At 35.3% G+C, this 15,374-nt stretch overlaps 1 protein-coding gene across 1 annotated transcript in view; it reads left to right on the top strand.

The window, feature by feature from the left end:
- The window catches only part of LOC131157450 (translation initiation factor IF3-4, chloroplastic), a 54,328-nt gene that overhangs the window by 24,623 nt on the left and 14,331 nt on the right, over nt 1-15,374 (top strand). The window contains exons 4-8 of the mRNA XM_058111623.1: nt 2,951-3,003; nt 7,514-7,563; nt 7,676-7,709; nt 10,149-10,221; nt 10,328-10,420. Of these exons, the coding sequence (XP_057967606.1) occupies nt 2,951-3,003; nt 7,514-7,563; nt 7,676-7,709; nt 10,149-10,221; nt 10,328-10,420 (303 nt within the window). The remainder of the gene's footprint in view (nt 1-2,950; nt 3,004-7,513; nt 7,564-7,675; nt 7,710-10,148; nt 10,222-10,327; nt 10,421-15,374) is intronic.

Genomic DNA, 15,374 nt, shown 5'->3' with positions numbered 1-15,374 from the left:
TGCAATTCTTCTTCACCCATAAGCTGTTGACCATACAGTTCAATAGTCAGATTTCATTTCCTGAAGACAAACTATATATCCTCTCCAATCCTTGAGAAAGGACTTGATTAAAGTCCTCTTAGCTTTCTAATTAAGGCTCTACACATTCATGATGTCAATTTCCACCACATAAGTTTCCCCCCCACACCTCCCTTTTTGCAACCTGGCTGCTTCCAGCCTCCACCAAACCTGAGTTCCCTTCCGTTCTTATCATAATAACTGAGAATTCCAGAGTTCCCTGTTTGTGTCCTTCCTCCTGCTTCTGCCCTGAGGTTTTCTAATTGTGAATTTTCCTTCTCTTTTTTCTTCTTCTTTATTTTTTTATATGAACATATGACCCAATCTTCAAAACCTTCAAAAGATACTTCAATTGTCTTACTAACCAGCTTCCATTTGCGAAAAAACTAGTCAGACACCTGCTTCTTGAAACTGGTTCTATCAATGTCTAGCCCTTTAAGCTCTTCAATACTAGGAGAGGGAGGGCTATCCTGCAAGTTCTTCATATCAACTAAGCATGAAAAGGGGGGCCCAAATGGAAGCCTGTCCCTAGATCCACAAAGCCAGAAAAAACCTTGGGCCAAATGGGGCTTGGCTCAGAAATTTAAAAAAATGGATCTTTTGAGGCGATCTGACCCTTATGCTCTTGCTGAATGACGCATGAAGGATACTGTGCCTTCACTTGGCTTCTCCAGCCCTTACTTCTGACTTCTGAGCCCTCTGTACAGCCTTGAGAGTTAGGCTGATGGTGCAACTGCAATTGGGACAGGGAAACTTGACCTATTAGGGAATTGAAGATGATGCTACTTGAAGAGAGGGGTTTACTTGGTTTTTCACTTGGCATGAATTGATCAAGGACCCCTGCTTCGTTGTGGAAGCCTTGGAGTTCAATTTCTGGTTAACAATCACTCATCTTCCCAGCTCTATTGCTTTGGAGGAGATTTTCTCTATCCCTAAATGCCAAGCACTGCCAATCTCTGGCATTGATCTCTATTAGGGCAAGGAACTTGTCAAATCTGTTCTTCTTGAGTTGGAGCATCCAGGTTTTCTCTTTGCCTGTGGGGTGCAGCCATGATGAAGGCAAGAGCCTCTCCTTTCTTCAACTTCCTAAATCTTCCATGGCAGCAAGGAGGCGGACATGCTCTGTCAAGCAGTAGGTCAAAGGACTTCCTCTTGATGACTACCGTCTTCCTTTCACCAGTTTTGTTTCCAGTTTCTATATATGGCATTTTTTTTTGGTTGCGGATTTCATAACTCTGGTGAGCTTAAGAGAGGATTTAAGAACATTAGAGATTCTCACCAGATCTTGTTTTAGTTTCTATGTATATCATATATTTTTTGGTTGCGGATTTCATAACTCTTGTGAGGTTAAGAGGGGTTATTAGAACATTAGAGATTCTCACAACCTATTAACACATTTTGTAATTAATTCTTTTCTTTTTATGTGCAAGTTTTTAAAACCAATTTCACATTGGCAATTCCTTTTACCAGCTCTTGTTTTTAGTTTCTATGTATAGCATATCTTCTTTGGTTGTGGATTTCACAACTCTTGTGAGCTTAAGAGGGGATTTAAGAACATTAGAAGAGATTCTCACAACTATCAACACATTTTGTAATTAATTTCTTTTCTTTTTATATGCATGTTTTTAAAATTAATTTCACATTTAGATTTATTCAGTTTAGATTTGTTCAGTTTCAATGAAGCATCTTGTGTAGAGAACAAAGTTTTAGGAACGTTCATTTTTAAAGTGGTTGACTGTTTGAAATATTATTGTTCTTTTTTCCTAATTATAAATTCTGCTAGTGGTTCTTTTTTTTTTTTGGGTTGTTGAGAAGTACGTTAGGCACTGTATGAAGATATTGTTTGAGTTTTTGTATTTTGTGAACTCATTTGTTTTAGTGAGTTACCAGTAAAGAGTTCTTGACTAGTTTAGTAGCTTCTTTGTGTTTTATTGAGTCCTTGGGTCTTCTTTTCTTTTATGTGTGTATAATGTTCAGATAGTGACACTTCAGTGAATCTGAGGCTTACATTATGAAGTTAAATATTTTAAATCTTGATTGTATTTATTATTTTGATGTGTGCAATAAATCTCAATTTTTAGTTCATTTGCTACTCAAAATTGAGGACTGAGGAGTCTATGGCAAAAGAACAATGAGCTGAGTATTACAGTCTTAAGTCTTCTGGTTGACTGACTTTGTTCCACCAGCACTTGACTCTGTAGTACAAGCACGTTGAAAAGAGACTTATGTATTTGTCGGAAGATAACACTTGTTTGACATGCTTGCATATGTATCAAACATGGTCCCGAATCCAGATGTTTCTAGAAGAATTTGGTATAAATTTTAACACGGTTTATGTATGGTCAACACAGTTCAAACATGGAGTATGTGCATGGTTGATACGTTTTAAACATGCAATAACTGCATTCAGCATGCCGTTTTTTAGATGTAGATGGACAATGAACTAGGAGAAAAAGTAGAAGAAAACTAGCTGTTTGTTATAGGAGTATGAGGAAAACAAAGGTAGAGAATACTATTTTTGAACACACATAAGTTTGGGATTAGAAGTTGTATAAATATAAAATATCTGTTTATTGATAGAACCTTGCTGTGTCTTCTACATGCCCATGTTCTCTCCCCTAAAATTTATCATGTCAATGTGTCCATAATTACATAATATGCCGCAGCTGCCTGCCATGTCCCTGCAACATTGTTCTTTACATGTGTTTCAACAGTCAATAAGATTAAAGTTTGATGATGACAGATGCACAAGGCAGTTCTATAGCTTTGTGGTTTTTTAACATTTTTATTTCAAGAAATTTCAAAAATTTTCCTTGTGATCTTATGTGACTAAGGAATAGTGCTATTGGGTTATTTGAAACTTTGTTTTAATGTTTTGTTGCTGCTTTTGCAGGTTATATTATCCCCTGATGCAGATCCCCCTGTTGTCAGAATAATGGATTACAGGTATGATATATTTTACATGTTTAGTTTTGCCCTTCTACTAGTTTGAAGTACAGAAATTTTTGTCCTGCCACTGTTTTTTGAGCATATTCTCAAAGAATGAGTACAGATGATTGTTTAACAGTGTGTATGTGAATTCCCATTTTTTATATTTTGTGCAACATATTGATGTAGGACAGCCAAGAGAATGAAGGGAGAAAGAAGAAATAGAGGAGATTAGAGAGAGTAGTAGGGGGGAAGAAGTGATAATAAAAGGAGAAAAGAAGAGAGGAGAACAAGGAAGATGAAGAAGGAACGAAAAGGAGGTAGGGAGACTATGAGAGGGAAGTTTGGTTCAAAGTTTACATCTGGATTTTACCCACATAATACACATTAGGATAGCATTATACACCTCACTTAAAAGTAAAACAAATAATTATAAAGCAACCTAATGAACTAAAATTCTCAAAAAAAAAAAAAATCCTAAATAAGCTAAAATTTCTAAAATAACCCAAATTTCAAAACCAAAATAAAATCCAAATTTCTAAGTCTACAACTACAATATAAGTGCCTAATGTTGTTCTCCAATGGCAATTCTCCATCGGAATCCCATTTATGGTGCAACATAAATGGGATAATGTATCCATGAACCCTTCAACATGCAACTTCAATTTCATATTACATGCATGTATCAGAAATTGATTACTGAAATTCTCATCAAGATTTGCAATCCTAGTGAAGTTGATAAGTAGAGATTGTCGCAGTTTGGAAGATGAATCAAGGCATGAGGCCAATGTGTTGCAGACTCAACATAAGATTGTCCAAAATTTTTTTATTTTGAATTGATTTCCTAACTTATACATTGAACTTTGCTGCATGCTCTTGGTCTCTTGTAGGCCATGAACAGCGTTGTGTTCCACTATATTTGCTTGCTTTTCTAGGATTGTGTGATCTATTATCCCGAGTCAATAAAATCTTCATTTACACAGTGATAATCCATGACAATAATAATTTCGGGTTCACTGGCAATTTCCTCTTAAATGTGATCATATGTAGTCCATAACAACTATATTTTTTGTTCATTTTGTTTTAAATTATATTTTTATTAATTATTTTTTTATAATAAAAAAAGAAGAGATTTCATTGATAAGAGGAGAATTTACAAAAAGGATAAAATGACTTCTCTTATCAAAATTCTTGAAAAATCCAGGAAAAACAAACTGATAAAACAAAACTGGAAATATGCATAAAAATCAGAACAAAAGATTCCTCCAATCTCACTGAATATCCCAAAAACTAACTCCCTTAAAGCAACCGAACCCAACACACCATAAAGAGATCAGGTAATAAATCTTCTCCCAATCCAGCTGCCAATTCAATTTTTTCCCTGAAAAAATATGTGCGTTATGATCCAACCATAATCCCCACAACACTGCAAAAATGCCATATTTCTGCAGTGTTGTCCTCTCCTTCCATCTACTAAGCCCCTGAAAAGAAATAGACAACAATGTCTCCACCGATGCCAAATAGACCCAAGATTCTCCCATCACCTAATAAATAATTCCAAATTCTCCAAGCATTGTCAGTGTAAAAATACCATCTCAGAATTCACATAGCATAACACGCATACTTCTGGAGATAAGGCCTTCAAATGTCTCTTGACCTGCAATAGGTTATTAGTGTTGATTTTATTAAGCAAAATCAGCCATTTGAAAGCCTTAATTATTGGGGGAGCTTTTGCCTTCCAAATAGATGAATATAGGGGAAAACAAAATTTAGAATTGCTCAAAAACTCAAAAAATGATTTATAAGAATATACCCTTGAATGATCCAAAACCCAAGAACAAGTATCCCTATCTGAAGAAAGATGACACTTGTCCAATAACCATAACAAGGATGATAGTTCCAATAGTTCTCAATCATGAAGAGGTCTTTTGAAATGAAAATTCCAAGAAACCGAAGGGCTACCCAAATCAACCACAAAGAAAGAAATCATACTATCTTGCCCTGAGCTCAAACGAAATAGAAATGGGAAAGATGTGGCTAGAATATCATTCCCCAACCACAGATCTTTCCAAAATCATATCTGAGAACCCCTCTCCACTACAAATTTAATGTGAGGTGTAAACAAGGGATAAATTTGAAAAATATCTCCAAGGGCTCTCCGGTGAACATCTCAAACTACCATTGGTATCCCACCCATTCTCACCCATCCCGTATTTGCTTCTAATCAGACTATGTGAATGAGAGTGATCTTATAAGGGGAAAAGCCATAACCACTTAGCTAAAAGGGCAATATTTTTTGTTAATCTTTGATTGGCTGTTGTGAAATGTCAAGCTCGTGTTGCTCAAAATAAGAACTGTTTCTCCTGAGATGGAGAAAGATCTTATCATAATCTATGATATTAGCAAAATTTTGATTCTTGACCAAAAGTAAGTTTGAGTTTTGCTTCGCTCTCTGTTGTAGTAATGTTTTCCATCCCTCTACCCAGCTGCTTAGCCCACAAGCTTACAAGATGCAAATCAAGTCCTTTTTATTTCTTATATTCAATTGCATTCAAAATAAAGATCAAGATAAAGCATATATTCTACAAATTCCATTTCCATCCCACAACTCAGCCACTAAGCTCACAAGCTTACAAGACGCAAATCAACTCCTTTTTACTTCTGATACTCCATCACAATCAAAATAAAGGTCAAGATAAAACATATAATCTAAAAATTTTCTCTAGGAAAATTACTGTTGGAACAGGTGATTATCCTCAAGGCAGGCATTGAAACCCATGTAACATTTCCCAAATTCACGTCCTACCAAGTATTACAAATGCTGGTTCCCACTTCTAGTTCCTTCAAATTTTCAACACTAATTCTAAATATCTCTCGCATAAATTCACCAACTGCCCAGTAAATCTCAAAATATCGCAGTTGAGTCTCAATATGAATGCTGGCAGGGTTAATTCATCCTCCAAAGCTCTGAAATATGCACTGGCAGTTCAAGATCCTACAGTATAGGTCAAAATATCATGGAAAATTTCCAATTTCTCATGTTTGGAATTAACTTTTTACTATACTGGAAGCATCAAAAGGTTGAAAAAACACACTTGCATTGATGGTGTGAGAGCTTCCGGCAATGGTCTTCTGGATGCAGACAGATTGGGGCACAGTGAGCCTATTGATGGTGGTGGTGTGTCAAATTAACTCCAGCCAAAGTGGAAAAATAAATGGGTGGCTGTCTAAAAATTTTCAGATGGCTCATGGGATCACACACGTGATCAGACAGCAATGAAAATTTAGGAAGGAGCCTTTTGGAGGGAACTCTGTTTCTCTTGGTGGTGGAGGTGTTGTGAAAACACAAAGTGATGTTTGAAGACCATGGGCAGTGATTGCAATCTTCTGGAAAATATGCAGATGATGAACAGTATGCAATGGACAAGAATTTGAAGTGGCTCTGGTTTGTGACTGATGCAGCAATAAATTTCTGTGGTTGTGGTTTGAATTTAGGATGATTCTTATATTGTCAGAGAGAGAAATGGGGGGAAAGAAGAGATAATACAAGAAGGGAGGATAGGATAATATGAAAGAAGATGAAGGAATGGAAGAGGGAGTGACAGGAAGAGAGGGGAGTTCAATTCAAAGTGTGCGGCTGCACTCTTAACCAAAAACTACACATAGCTGTGTAATCTAAAATAACCAAAATTTCCAAACTAAAACCTAATTTCTAAATCTACAGCTGCAATATAAGTTCCTAAAGGTCTCCGTTAGTGGCCCTCCATTGTGTATTTTTGGGCAATTATTGGCAACTTGGAGCATCCCTGATTCCAAGTCAAGAGTTCCAGGGTTGTGAAAGGAAAAAATAAAAATCTAGGGGGACTCACTCATTTAAACAAATAAAAGAAAATATCTTAGTAGACTAATATTCTGAGATTCCATAGCATCTTTGTTGTTACTGCCTTCCCTAATTTATATCATCTTCAGTCGAAGGGCAAACCTACTAACATTTTACTGTGGGTGTAGTCTTGAGAAGAAAATGCATGGTGCTTGAATTTTACATTTACTATTAACTTCATGCCATTTTTATCTTCTACTTTCATATTTTTTATATCCAAGTTAATGAAGTCCATCTTCTCCACTTATAGGCTCCTGTTAAGTCATATTTATGCTCTGATGGCAGTGACCTTTCTTCTTTTTCAATCCCTGCCTTTCCCATATCCCGTGTTACAGTTCTAATTTGCACCAGATCATTCTTTTTAGTGCCTGTCTGCTGTGATTTCAGATATCTTAATTGACACATTGAAAGTTTCTACATGAGCACACAAATTGAACAAAGTATTGAAGAAATAGCATTGTCATATTTTAGATGAAATTTTCTTAGTCTTTGGACTAAGAGGGGTGTTCAAGTCATGTAAAGTAATTCTTTTGGAATCAACTCTCTAAATTTTTTATTTTTTTATGCCTTATTCCTTTTCCCCCCTATTGGCTTTGGAAACTCTTCAAACTTGATATATATGAACATTTTATCTTACTTTTCTTACAGCAAATATAGATATGAACAGCAAAAGAAGAAAAAAGGACAGCAGAAAAAAGGTGTGGGTGAACCCTTTTTTTCTGTTTAGAACTTGCTGGCTTTCTTTGGTTTATGAGTAAAAATTTCAGTTATGGGAAAAAATACTGACAGAACTCTGCTCTTGAATTCTAGCCAATCGCATGGATTTGAAGGAGCTTAAAATGGGGTAAGTACTTTGTCTTGATGTTTTAATTTATCATTCTGCTTTCAGCCCAAATATGTTCTTATTTTTTATTTCCTGGTTGTTCCCTTATCAATAAAATATATGACACTAACTATATCTATACCAGGCATATCTCTTAATATTTTATCATTTATTATTTATTTATATTCTTGTATATTTCTGTTCAAATTTTGGTCTGTTGCAATTTGTGGATATGCATCAGTTGGATGTTGGGAACAGGCAATTAAACACTGATATTGTATTTGTAAAACACCACACTTTCTCAAGGTTTGAAATTTTCCATGTTGGTCATTCTTCCCATACATATCTCTTAAAGGTGCTGTCTTTGTTGTGGTAGTTTTCAAAAGCCTGTTCAAGCAACCCCAGGAAATGGCGATGAAAAAAGAGGGGGGGGGGGGGGGGGAGACAACAAAGGACACTTTCTTGATTGGCTTTTTTTTCTTCTTAATAATAGGGACATTGTTAGTTACTTTTATATTTGTAAAAGATGGAGTTCCAAGCATGGTATTAACGGCCGTTACGTAACGGAAAATAGGTCTCTGAAACTGTTTCAGGCCGTATTAGCGGCGAGCCAAAAATTCACATGGGTAACGGCCGTTACGGAAACGTAACGGCCCGTAACGGCCGTTACACTAACGTTACGGAACGTAACGTCCGTTACGCAGCTTCGAGCCTTCAAACCCTTACATCTGTTGTCCGCAAGCTGAGTTCAGTTCCCTCTTCACTTGATCACTCTTCGATTCTTCGCCTCCTTCATACGTACAGCTTCGATCTACTGATTTGAAGCTTCGAAATCCCTAAAACCCCCAAAATCCGCTTCGTACAGCTTCGTCTCCCTCAGTCCGTCATTCGTCTCCTTCGTCCAAGAACCCAAAAATCAGCAAGCCTTTGATTCCTCCAAAATTTGGAGGCTTGCAGGTTGCAGCTGCAGCAAGCCAGCAGCTCTCTCGCAGTCGTAGGGTCGCAGCTTCCGTGGGAGTGGGAGTCAGGAGTGGGTAAGTGGTAACTGGGAAGTGGGTGGTGGCCAGTGGGTATGTAGTATGTTTGTTGTTTTATTGTTTCAATTTATGTTTTATTGCTTAATAATTTATTCTGTTTTATTATTTCAATTTATGCTTTATTGCTTTATATAAATTGTAAATTTCAATTTGTTTTAAATTTCAGTTTATTTAATTAGTATATAAATTGTAAATTTCAGTTCATTTAATTAGTATATAAATTGTAAATTTCAGTTTTAAATTTAGTTTGTTTTATAATTTCAATTTATAGTTTATATAAATTATAAATTTCAGTTTATTTAATTACTAATTAGTATATAAGTCGTAAATTTTGTTTTAAAATTTCAGTTTATAAATATAATTAGTATATAAATTTAGTTTATTTATTATTTAATTAGAATACAAGTTAACAATTGTGAATTATTAATGATTGTATAAGTAGAATTTTTTAATTAAAATAAAAAAAATAGTATAAAATTTTTAAAATATAAAATTTATAGAATTACTTAGACTCTTAGAGAGTTAGAACCTAGAACTTAGAATTTAGAAACTTAGAGTATAGATTTAGTAAAAAATTATTAACTAATATTCTACATATTTATTTTTTTTAATACCTTGAGGTCCTTGACAATTAATAATTTAATATTAGATCTACAATTTATAATAAATTCTAATTTGTACACAACTAGTCAAGTCTCAACTCTTAAGTGACTCAAGTTCAAGTCTATTACCATTTAAATAATTAAATTGTAAGATTTACAATTTCATATTTATTTTGTTAAATTGTAAATTTTAAAGTAATGTAAATTGTTAAAAAATATGTTTTTTTTTTTGTAAACAGCGCACTAAAATTAATATAAAAATCATAATGCCTATTAAAAACATTTGTAGGTTGAATGAAGACCTTTAAAATTCATTAAAAATCATGTATTAATGGATTTCATGCTTTTTTTTCGATTTTGGCATGGTTATGCATGTGTGAAAAAAATTCACAACCATTATGCCCGCTTCCCGTTTTGTAACACCTGCGTCTCCCGCTTCCCGCGACACCCGCGACCGTTACGCAACGTTACCCACGACCGCGATTTCGAACCATGGTTCCAAGTTGCTGTTAGTTACTTCTGTACTTGCAAAAGGTTAAGTCCCAAGTTGTTCAAATTAGTTTCTACATGTGCATGTATTGTGCAGTTTAATCGAATGCTTATTCTTGAAAACTTTCTTATTTTCAAAGGAAATACCTCCAAAATGTGGAGGTAAGGCTGCACAGAATCATATATCATGCCCTGCCTAGACCCTGATGTGGCATTGGAGCTCTGTGCATTGAGTGTTGCATTTTTTTACCCCAAAAGATGTAGAATGCTAATAATGTTTTGCTCATCAGGGGAATTTATGTTTTATTTAATGAGTTCTTTTGTTTGGACAGTTACAACATTGATTCACATGATTATTCTGTCCGTCTAAAGGCTGCAAAGAAATTTTTGAAAGATGGCCACAAGGTAGCTTCGAAAGTTCTCATGATGTTAGCTTATAAATTTTTGGCTTGCACGTTCATATCATCGGTTGTGTCTTTGGATTTACTAAATTATTGGCTATTTCATGCAGGTCAAGGTTATAGTGAACTTGAAGGGTCGTGAAAATGAGTTTAGGAATATTGCTGTAGAGCTTATCAAACGTTTTCAAAATGATGTTGGGGAGGTATGCATGACTTGCTTTTTCTTTTTAGGTTTTGCGCTGCATATATCCTTATGTGTGGAATATCATAAATTGTTCAATACCATAATATTGTGAACTTGTGCATGTTTTGAGTCATAAAACAGTTTTCAGACAAGTGCTGGATGCCATTGATGCTGCATCTGGATCTGTATTTGTTTCTATATTAGCCCAGGGTGATGGGGATCCTTTGCATTTTGGGTTGATATTTGTTGTGCAGCTCGTCCTGCTGCTTAGTGCTTGCTTTGTACTCACTATAGGACTTCATAGTGGGAAGAAGGTTCGAGATTTTTCTTGAAAGGCTCGTAGACCTAAAGACTTGGATTAAGATTTGCACAAGTTTTATGATTCAAATTTTTAACTCTGTTAATCGATATCAGCTTCAGCATCCTCTTCTAAGAATTTCAATCTATCTGGGACCATATTCTTTTCTTTGTACTTGCTCTTCGAATTTTACACTTCTATTCATTTTCTAACTTCTAAGCACTACCTCTTTGATTTTTTGACCAAATTTGTAAAGGTGCATTAATCAGGATTACGTCAAGTGGGCCTCAATTTTTGCCGACTTTTTGTGCATGTGGGCCCTTCACCCTTGCCTCATGTTATTTCAACTGTTGCAAGAAAAAATTTTGAGAAAATAAAAATCAATTTCAATTTCCTGACACTAGTTATGTCAGGCAAAGCCTGCTGCAATTTAAAAAAAAAAGGGAAGCAACATAAGCACAAATCCTAGGTTCATCCTCTGATTTGAACCTCCAATTTTATTTGAAAGTTGAAACTGAATTTGGAGGTTGACCTCTAACTTTAGCTTTGACCTTATGCTTATACTATTGATAATAATATATAGCGTGATTCATAATACTATTTAAAGAAATAAAAAAATTGTATTAATATTACTATCGAAAATAGGATAAAATCCTTTGATATCCCATTAAGTTTTTTAAAAATGGTACTACACCTCGCATGTTTTTTGAAAATACTTGGTTGGTGGAGTTAATTTCCATTAGCACAGAAAATTGTCCTATTGAAAATTTCTTTATACACGTGTGTTTATATATATCAGTGTTTTAAAAGTTGAAAGCGTAAGGCACGCTGTTTTACCCTCCGGGAGGCGAGGCATAAGCCTTAGGGCGTTGAGGCGTAAGCATTTTGGGACTGTATTTTTTAAAATAATTAATAAATAAAAAAATTATATATATTATAAAATTTTCTTTTAATTTTTAAATATTTATCAAACAAATCCTTAAAAACATATATTTGCTATGTTTCTTATATAAATGTTGAAAAAACTGGAAATTCAATTATTATTTTATAATTTTACACAATTAAAAATTTAAATAAGAATTATTTTCTACAACATGCCTCAAAATTTTTAGTTGTAAAAAAAATAATTTATATTTTGATTCCAATTTTTAATACAAAATATCACATCCTTTCAATTTCTTATATCTATATATACATTTAAAAGATATTTTTTTTTTAAAATTTGCTTTATATATGTTGGATAGATAAAAAGTGAAAAGTAAATGTAGGCAGTCAGCACGAAGCTAGCCAGGCTCTCTCAACGAAGCTTGGACGAATTGTTGGAGGCAGTTGTCAAATCGTCGGAGAGGGAGAAGAAGCTTCGCTGAGAGAGGAATCGTTGAGAGAGTGCTTCTGTTGAGGCTTCAAAGAGAGGGTAGAGGCTTCGTCGAGAGAGCAGAGGAGAAGAAGCTTCGCGGGAGAGAGAGGGAGGATAGGGTTTCACGTGCGTTCTGGGTTCTGGCTTTTTAAATATATGCTTTAAACCAAGAATCCCAAAAAGCGTACGCCTTGCATCTGAGGCGTAAAAAAGTGAGTTTTTTTTTGCCTAATGTGTACGCCTTCTCACTTGAGGCGTACGCCTTTGTGGACTTACACTTTTTCACTTCCGCCTTGGTGCGTTTTAGGCCAAAATCACCTCAAGAGGCGCGCCTTAATTACGCCTTTCAAATCATTGATATATATAAACTTTGCACTCATACATGTGTGTTTACATACATCCTTGTTACATGCCATGAGTGTATATATGCAAGCATACGTGTGCTTGCTATCAACACGAGGCTTGGTGGCCCATTTTGGTTCTCAACATTTTGGTGACTAATGAAAATCAAGCGAGATGAACCAAATCGTTGGTTCCCTTACTTATCCTTTTTGTTTACAAAAACGGATCGCCACTCATTTAAGTTTTTGAAATGGTAAAATAAAGTAAGACCTTTTTAAAAGAGATTTGGTTCGAGTGTACTATTGTGAATAGAGAAGGTAGACTTTTGAACCTTCTTTGAATAAGGTTTAAAAGACATAGCACCCTAAAGTACCCATTCTAAGAATGGTTACTCCACTTATCTTATGTGAGTGTGTGTCTCCCATTTTGAAGTTCAAATTTTGAGAAAAATATTGGAAATTAGTGAAAAAAGCCACTTGCAACATTTGCCAGTTGATCTATAGAGGGCCAGTTGACCACCTACTGCAACTTTTTTTTTTTTTAATATATATTTTATTTAGTTTTTTCAAATAGAACATTTGACCTTTAACCCATTTTGAAAAGGTTTTCATAGAGTTTATATAGAGGCCTTTGCCCCATGGAAATTGTTGTTGCCGAATGCGCGCAGCGGAAGCCCTCACACAAACTCGAAACAATCACAGAACAAGCAATGCAATCACTCAATAATGAACTATACAAAATAAGCAATCACTCAACAATGAGAATCAATGAAAGCAATAATCAAAGACACAAGATTTACGTGGTTCGGCAATTTGCCTACGTCCATGGGAGCAGCAACTGAATTTTCACTATCACAATGAAGCTTACGTCAAGTTTATCAAACTAGGGTTACAAAATATGATTAAATACTAACCCTATGCGTACAGAAGACTTAGATTACATCTAAAACACTTCTGTAGCGATTCCTCGGAGGACAATGCTCCAAAATCTCCCAATCTATTGGCCTCCGATTCAAAATTTGTGGCTTGCGCCGAACGAAACCATCAATGGTTTGAAGTTGAGAAGAATTCCTTGCATTCTGCCTGAAATAGTCGACAGTTATCCCTCATCCTACAGACTTCTCTCTTGTTCTTCGCTTCACGATGCTTTCTCGGTGCATGTGTTCCACTCAAAATATGAGCCACAAACCCAACAATCTCCACCTTGGCGAATATTCACCGCTTTGGAGAAAAATGAAAGCATAACCATTGCTCCACCTGTGACAGTAGATTGGGGCCGCCTCTCGTCTAACACCTGGAGACGTAAACCAAGTTCAAGCGATGCTTGAACTTGTTCGTGGTAACAAGAACTCCACCCATAGTAGTTAGAGGCGCAAGGCGAGCTGAGGCGCAAAGGGTATTTGAAGCCAAGGCGCGAGGCGAAGGCACACGCCTCACGAAGGTGAGGTGCTCAACTATTAAAATGCTGTAAAATGCCTATTTGGGGTAATTGATTTATGAACATATGAATATCTAGTAATATTAGAATTTAAAATGCCAAAACATTCAATAGCAAAATTGAAAATTTAATGAAATTGCTAAGGCCAAAAGCATCAACAATTCAACATAGTTCAACATAAAAATAAAAGAGTACAAAACAAATTACAAAACAGTAGCAAAATTCAGTAAAAAAAGTATTATGTATTAGTTATAAACTTGCATTAAACTACATATTTATTTACATATAATATTATAAGAAGAAGCAGCAGCAGCAGGCAGCAGGAAGCAGGCAGCAGAAGAAAACAAATTACAAGGCCAAAAGCACTTGAACTTGTCTGTGGTAATAGGAACTCCACCCATAGTAGTCAGAGGCGCAAGGCGCGAGGTGAAGGCGTGTGCCTCACGATCGTGAGGCGTACAACTATTAAAATGCTGTAAAATGCCTATTTGGGGTAATTGATCTATGAACATATGAATATGTAGTAATATTAGAATTTATAATGCCAAAACATTCAATAGAAAAATTGAAAATTTAATGAAATTGCCAAGGCCAAAAACATCAACAATTCAACATAGTTCAATATCAAAATAAAAGAGTACAAAACAAATTACAAAACAGTGGCTAAATTCAGCAAGAAAAAGTATTATGTATTAGATATAAACTTGCATTAAACTACATATTTAATTACATATAATATTATAAGAAGAAGCAGCAGGCAGCAGGCAGCAGGCAGCAGAAAGAAGAAGAAGAAGAAGAAGAAGGAGAAGAAGGGGAGGAAGAAGAAGAAGAAGAACTGAAAAAGAAGAAGTGAAAAAGAAGAAGATGAAGAAGTGAAAAAGAACTGAAGAGGGGACTGTTCTTGAAATAATTTCCTATCTCTACCCAAGTACCAAGTCATTCACATTAGAGTTCAACCGTCTTCTATGCTTTTCTTCATCCATTTGAAAGCTTCTTCCAATTAGGCTTGGGCAATGTTCTGTCTCCATTTTTTTGGGTGAAGATGTACGCTGTTGGGCACCTTCCTTTGTACGGATCGTCCATTGTGTGAGGTTACTTTTAAGGCCTATTATATATTGTTGTGTCAAAGTATTGTGTGAATGGCCGAATGGTTTGGCCTTGAGTTCTGTATATTATATATAGACTTTACAAGGATGCTATACATGGAAAGTAAATAAGTTCTAGCATGATTCAAGCCCTATACATTTAAACTATAATCTGTCAAGCCCTATACATGTAAACTAAATATATGCCAACTTTACAAAATAATTAATGGAGAAATAAGGAAATAATTATGGGCTGAAATAAGGAAAGAATTCTTTTGTTGTTTGCTGTTCCGTTGACAGCCCCCCTCAAATTGATGCTTGTTTATCGTGGGTTGATCAACAAGCATCAATTTGCTGCTTAGGAAGCAATGTCAATGACGAGTGAGAGCCTTGGTAGAGATATCTACAACTTGTAATTCAGTGGATATATGTGGAAGAGTGATAACACGAGCTT

Source organism: Malania oleifera, chromosome 6 (genome assembly GCF_029873635.1).
Source record: "Malania oleifera isolate guangnan ecotype guangnan chromosome 6, ASM2987363v1, whole genome shotgun sequence".
Classification (NCBI taxonomy): domain Eukaryota; kingdom Viridiplantae; phylum Streptophyta; class Magnoliopsida; order Santalales; family Ximeniaceae; genus Malania; species Malania oleifera.
Note: the sequence above shows the minus strand (reverse complement) of the source record. Positions and strands in the feature narration are given on the sequence as shown.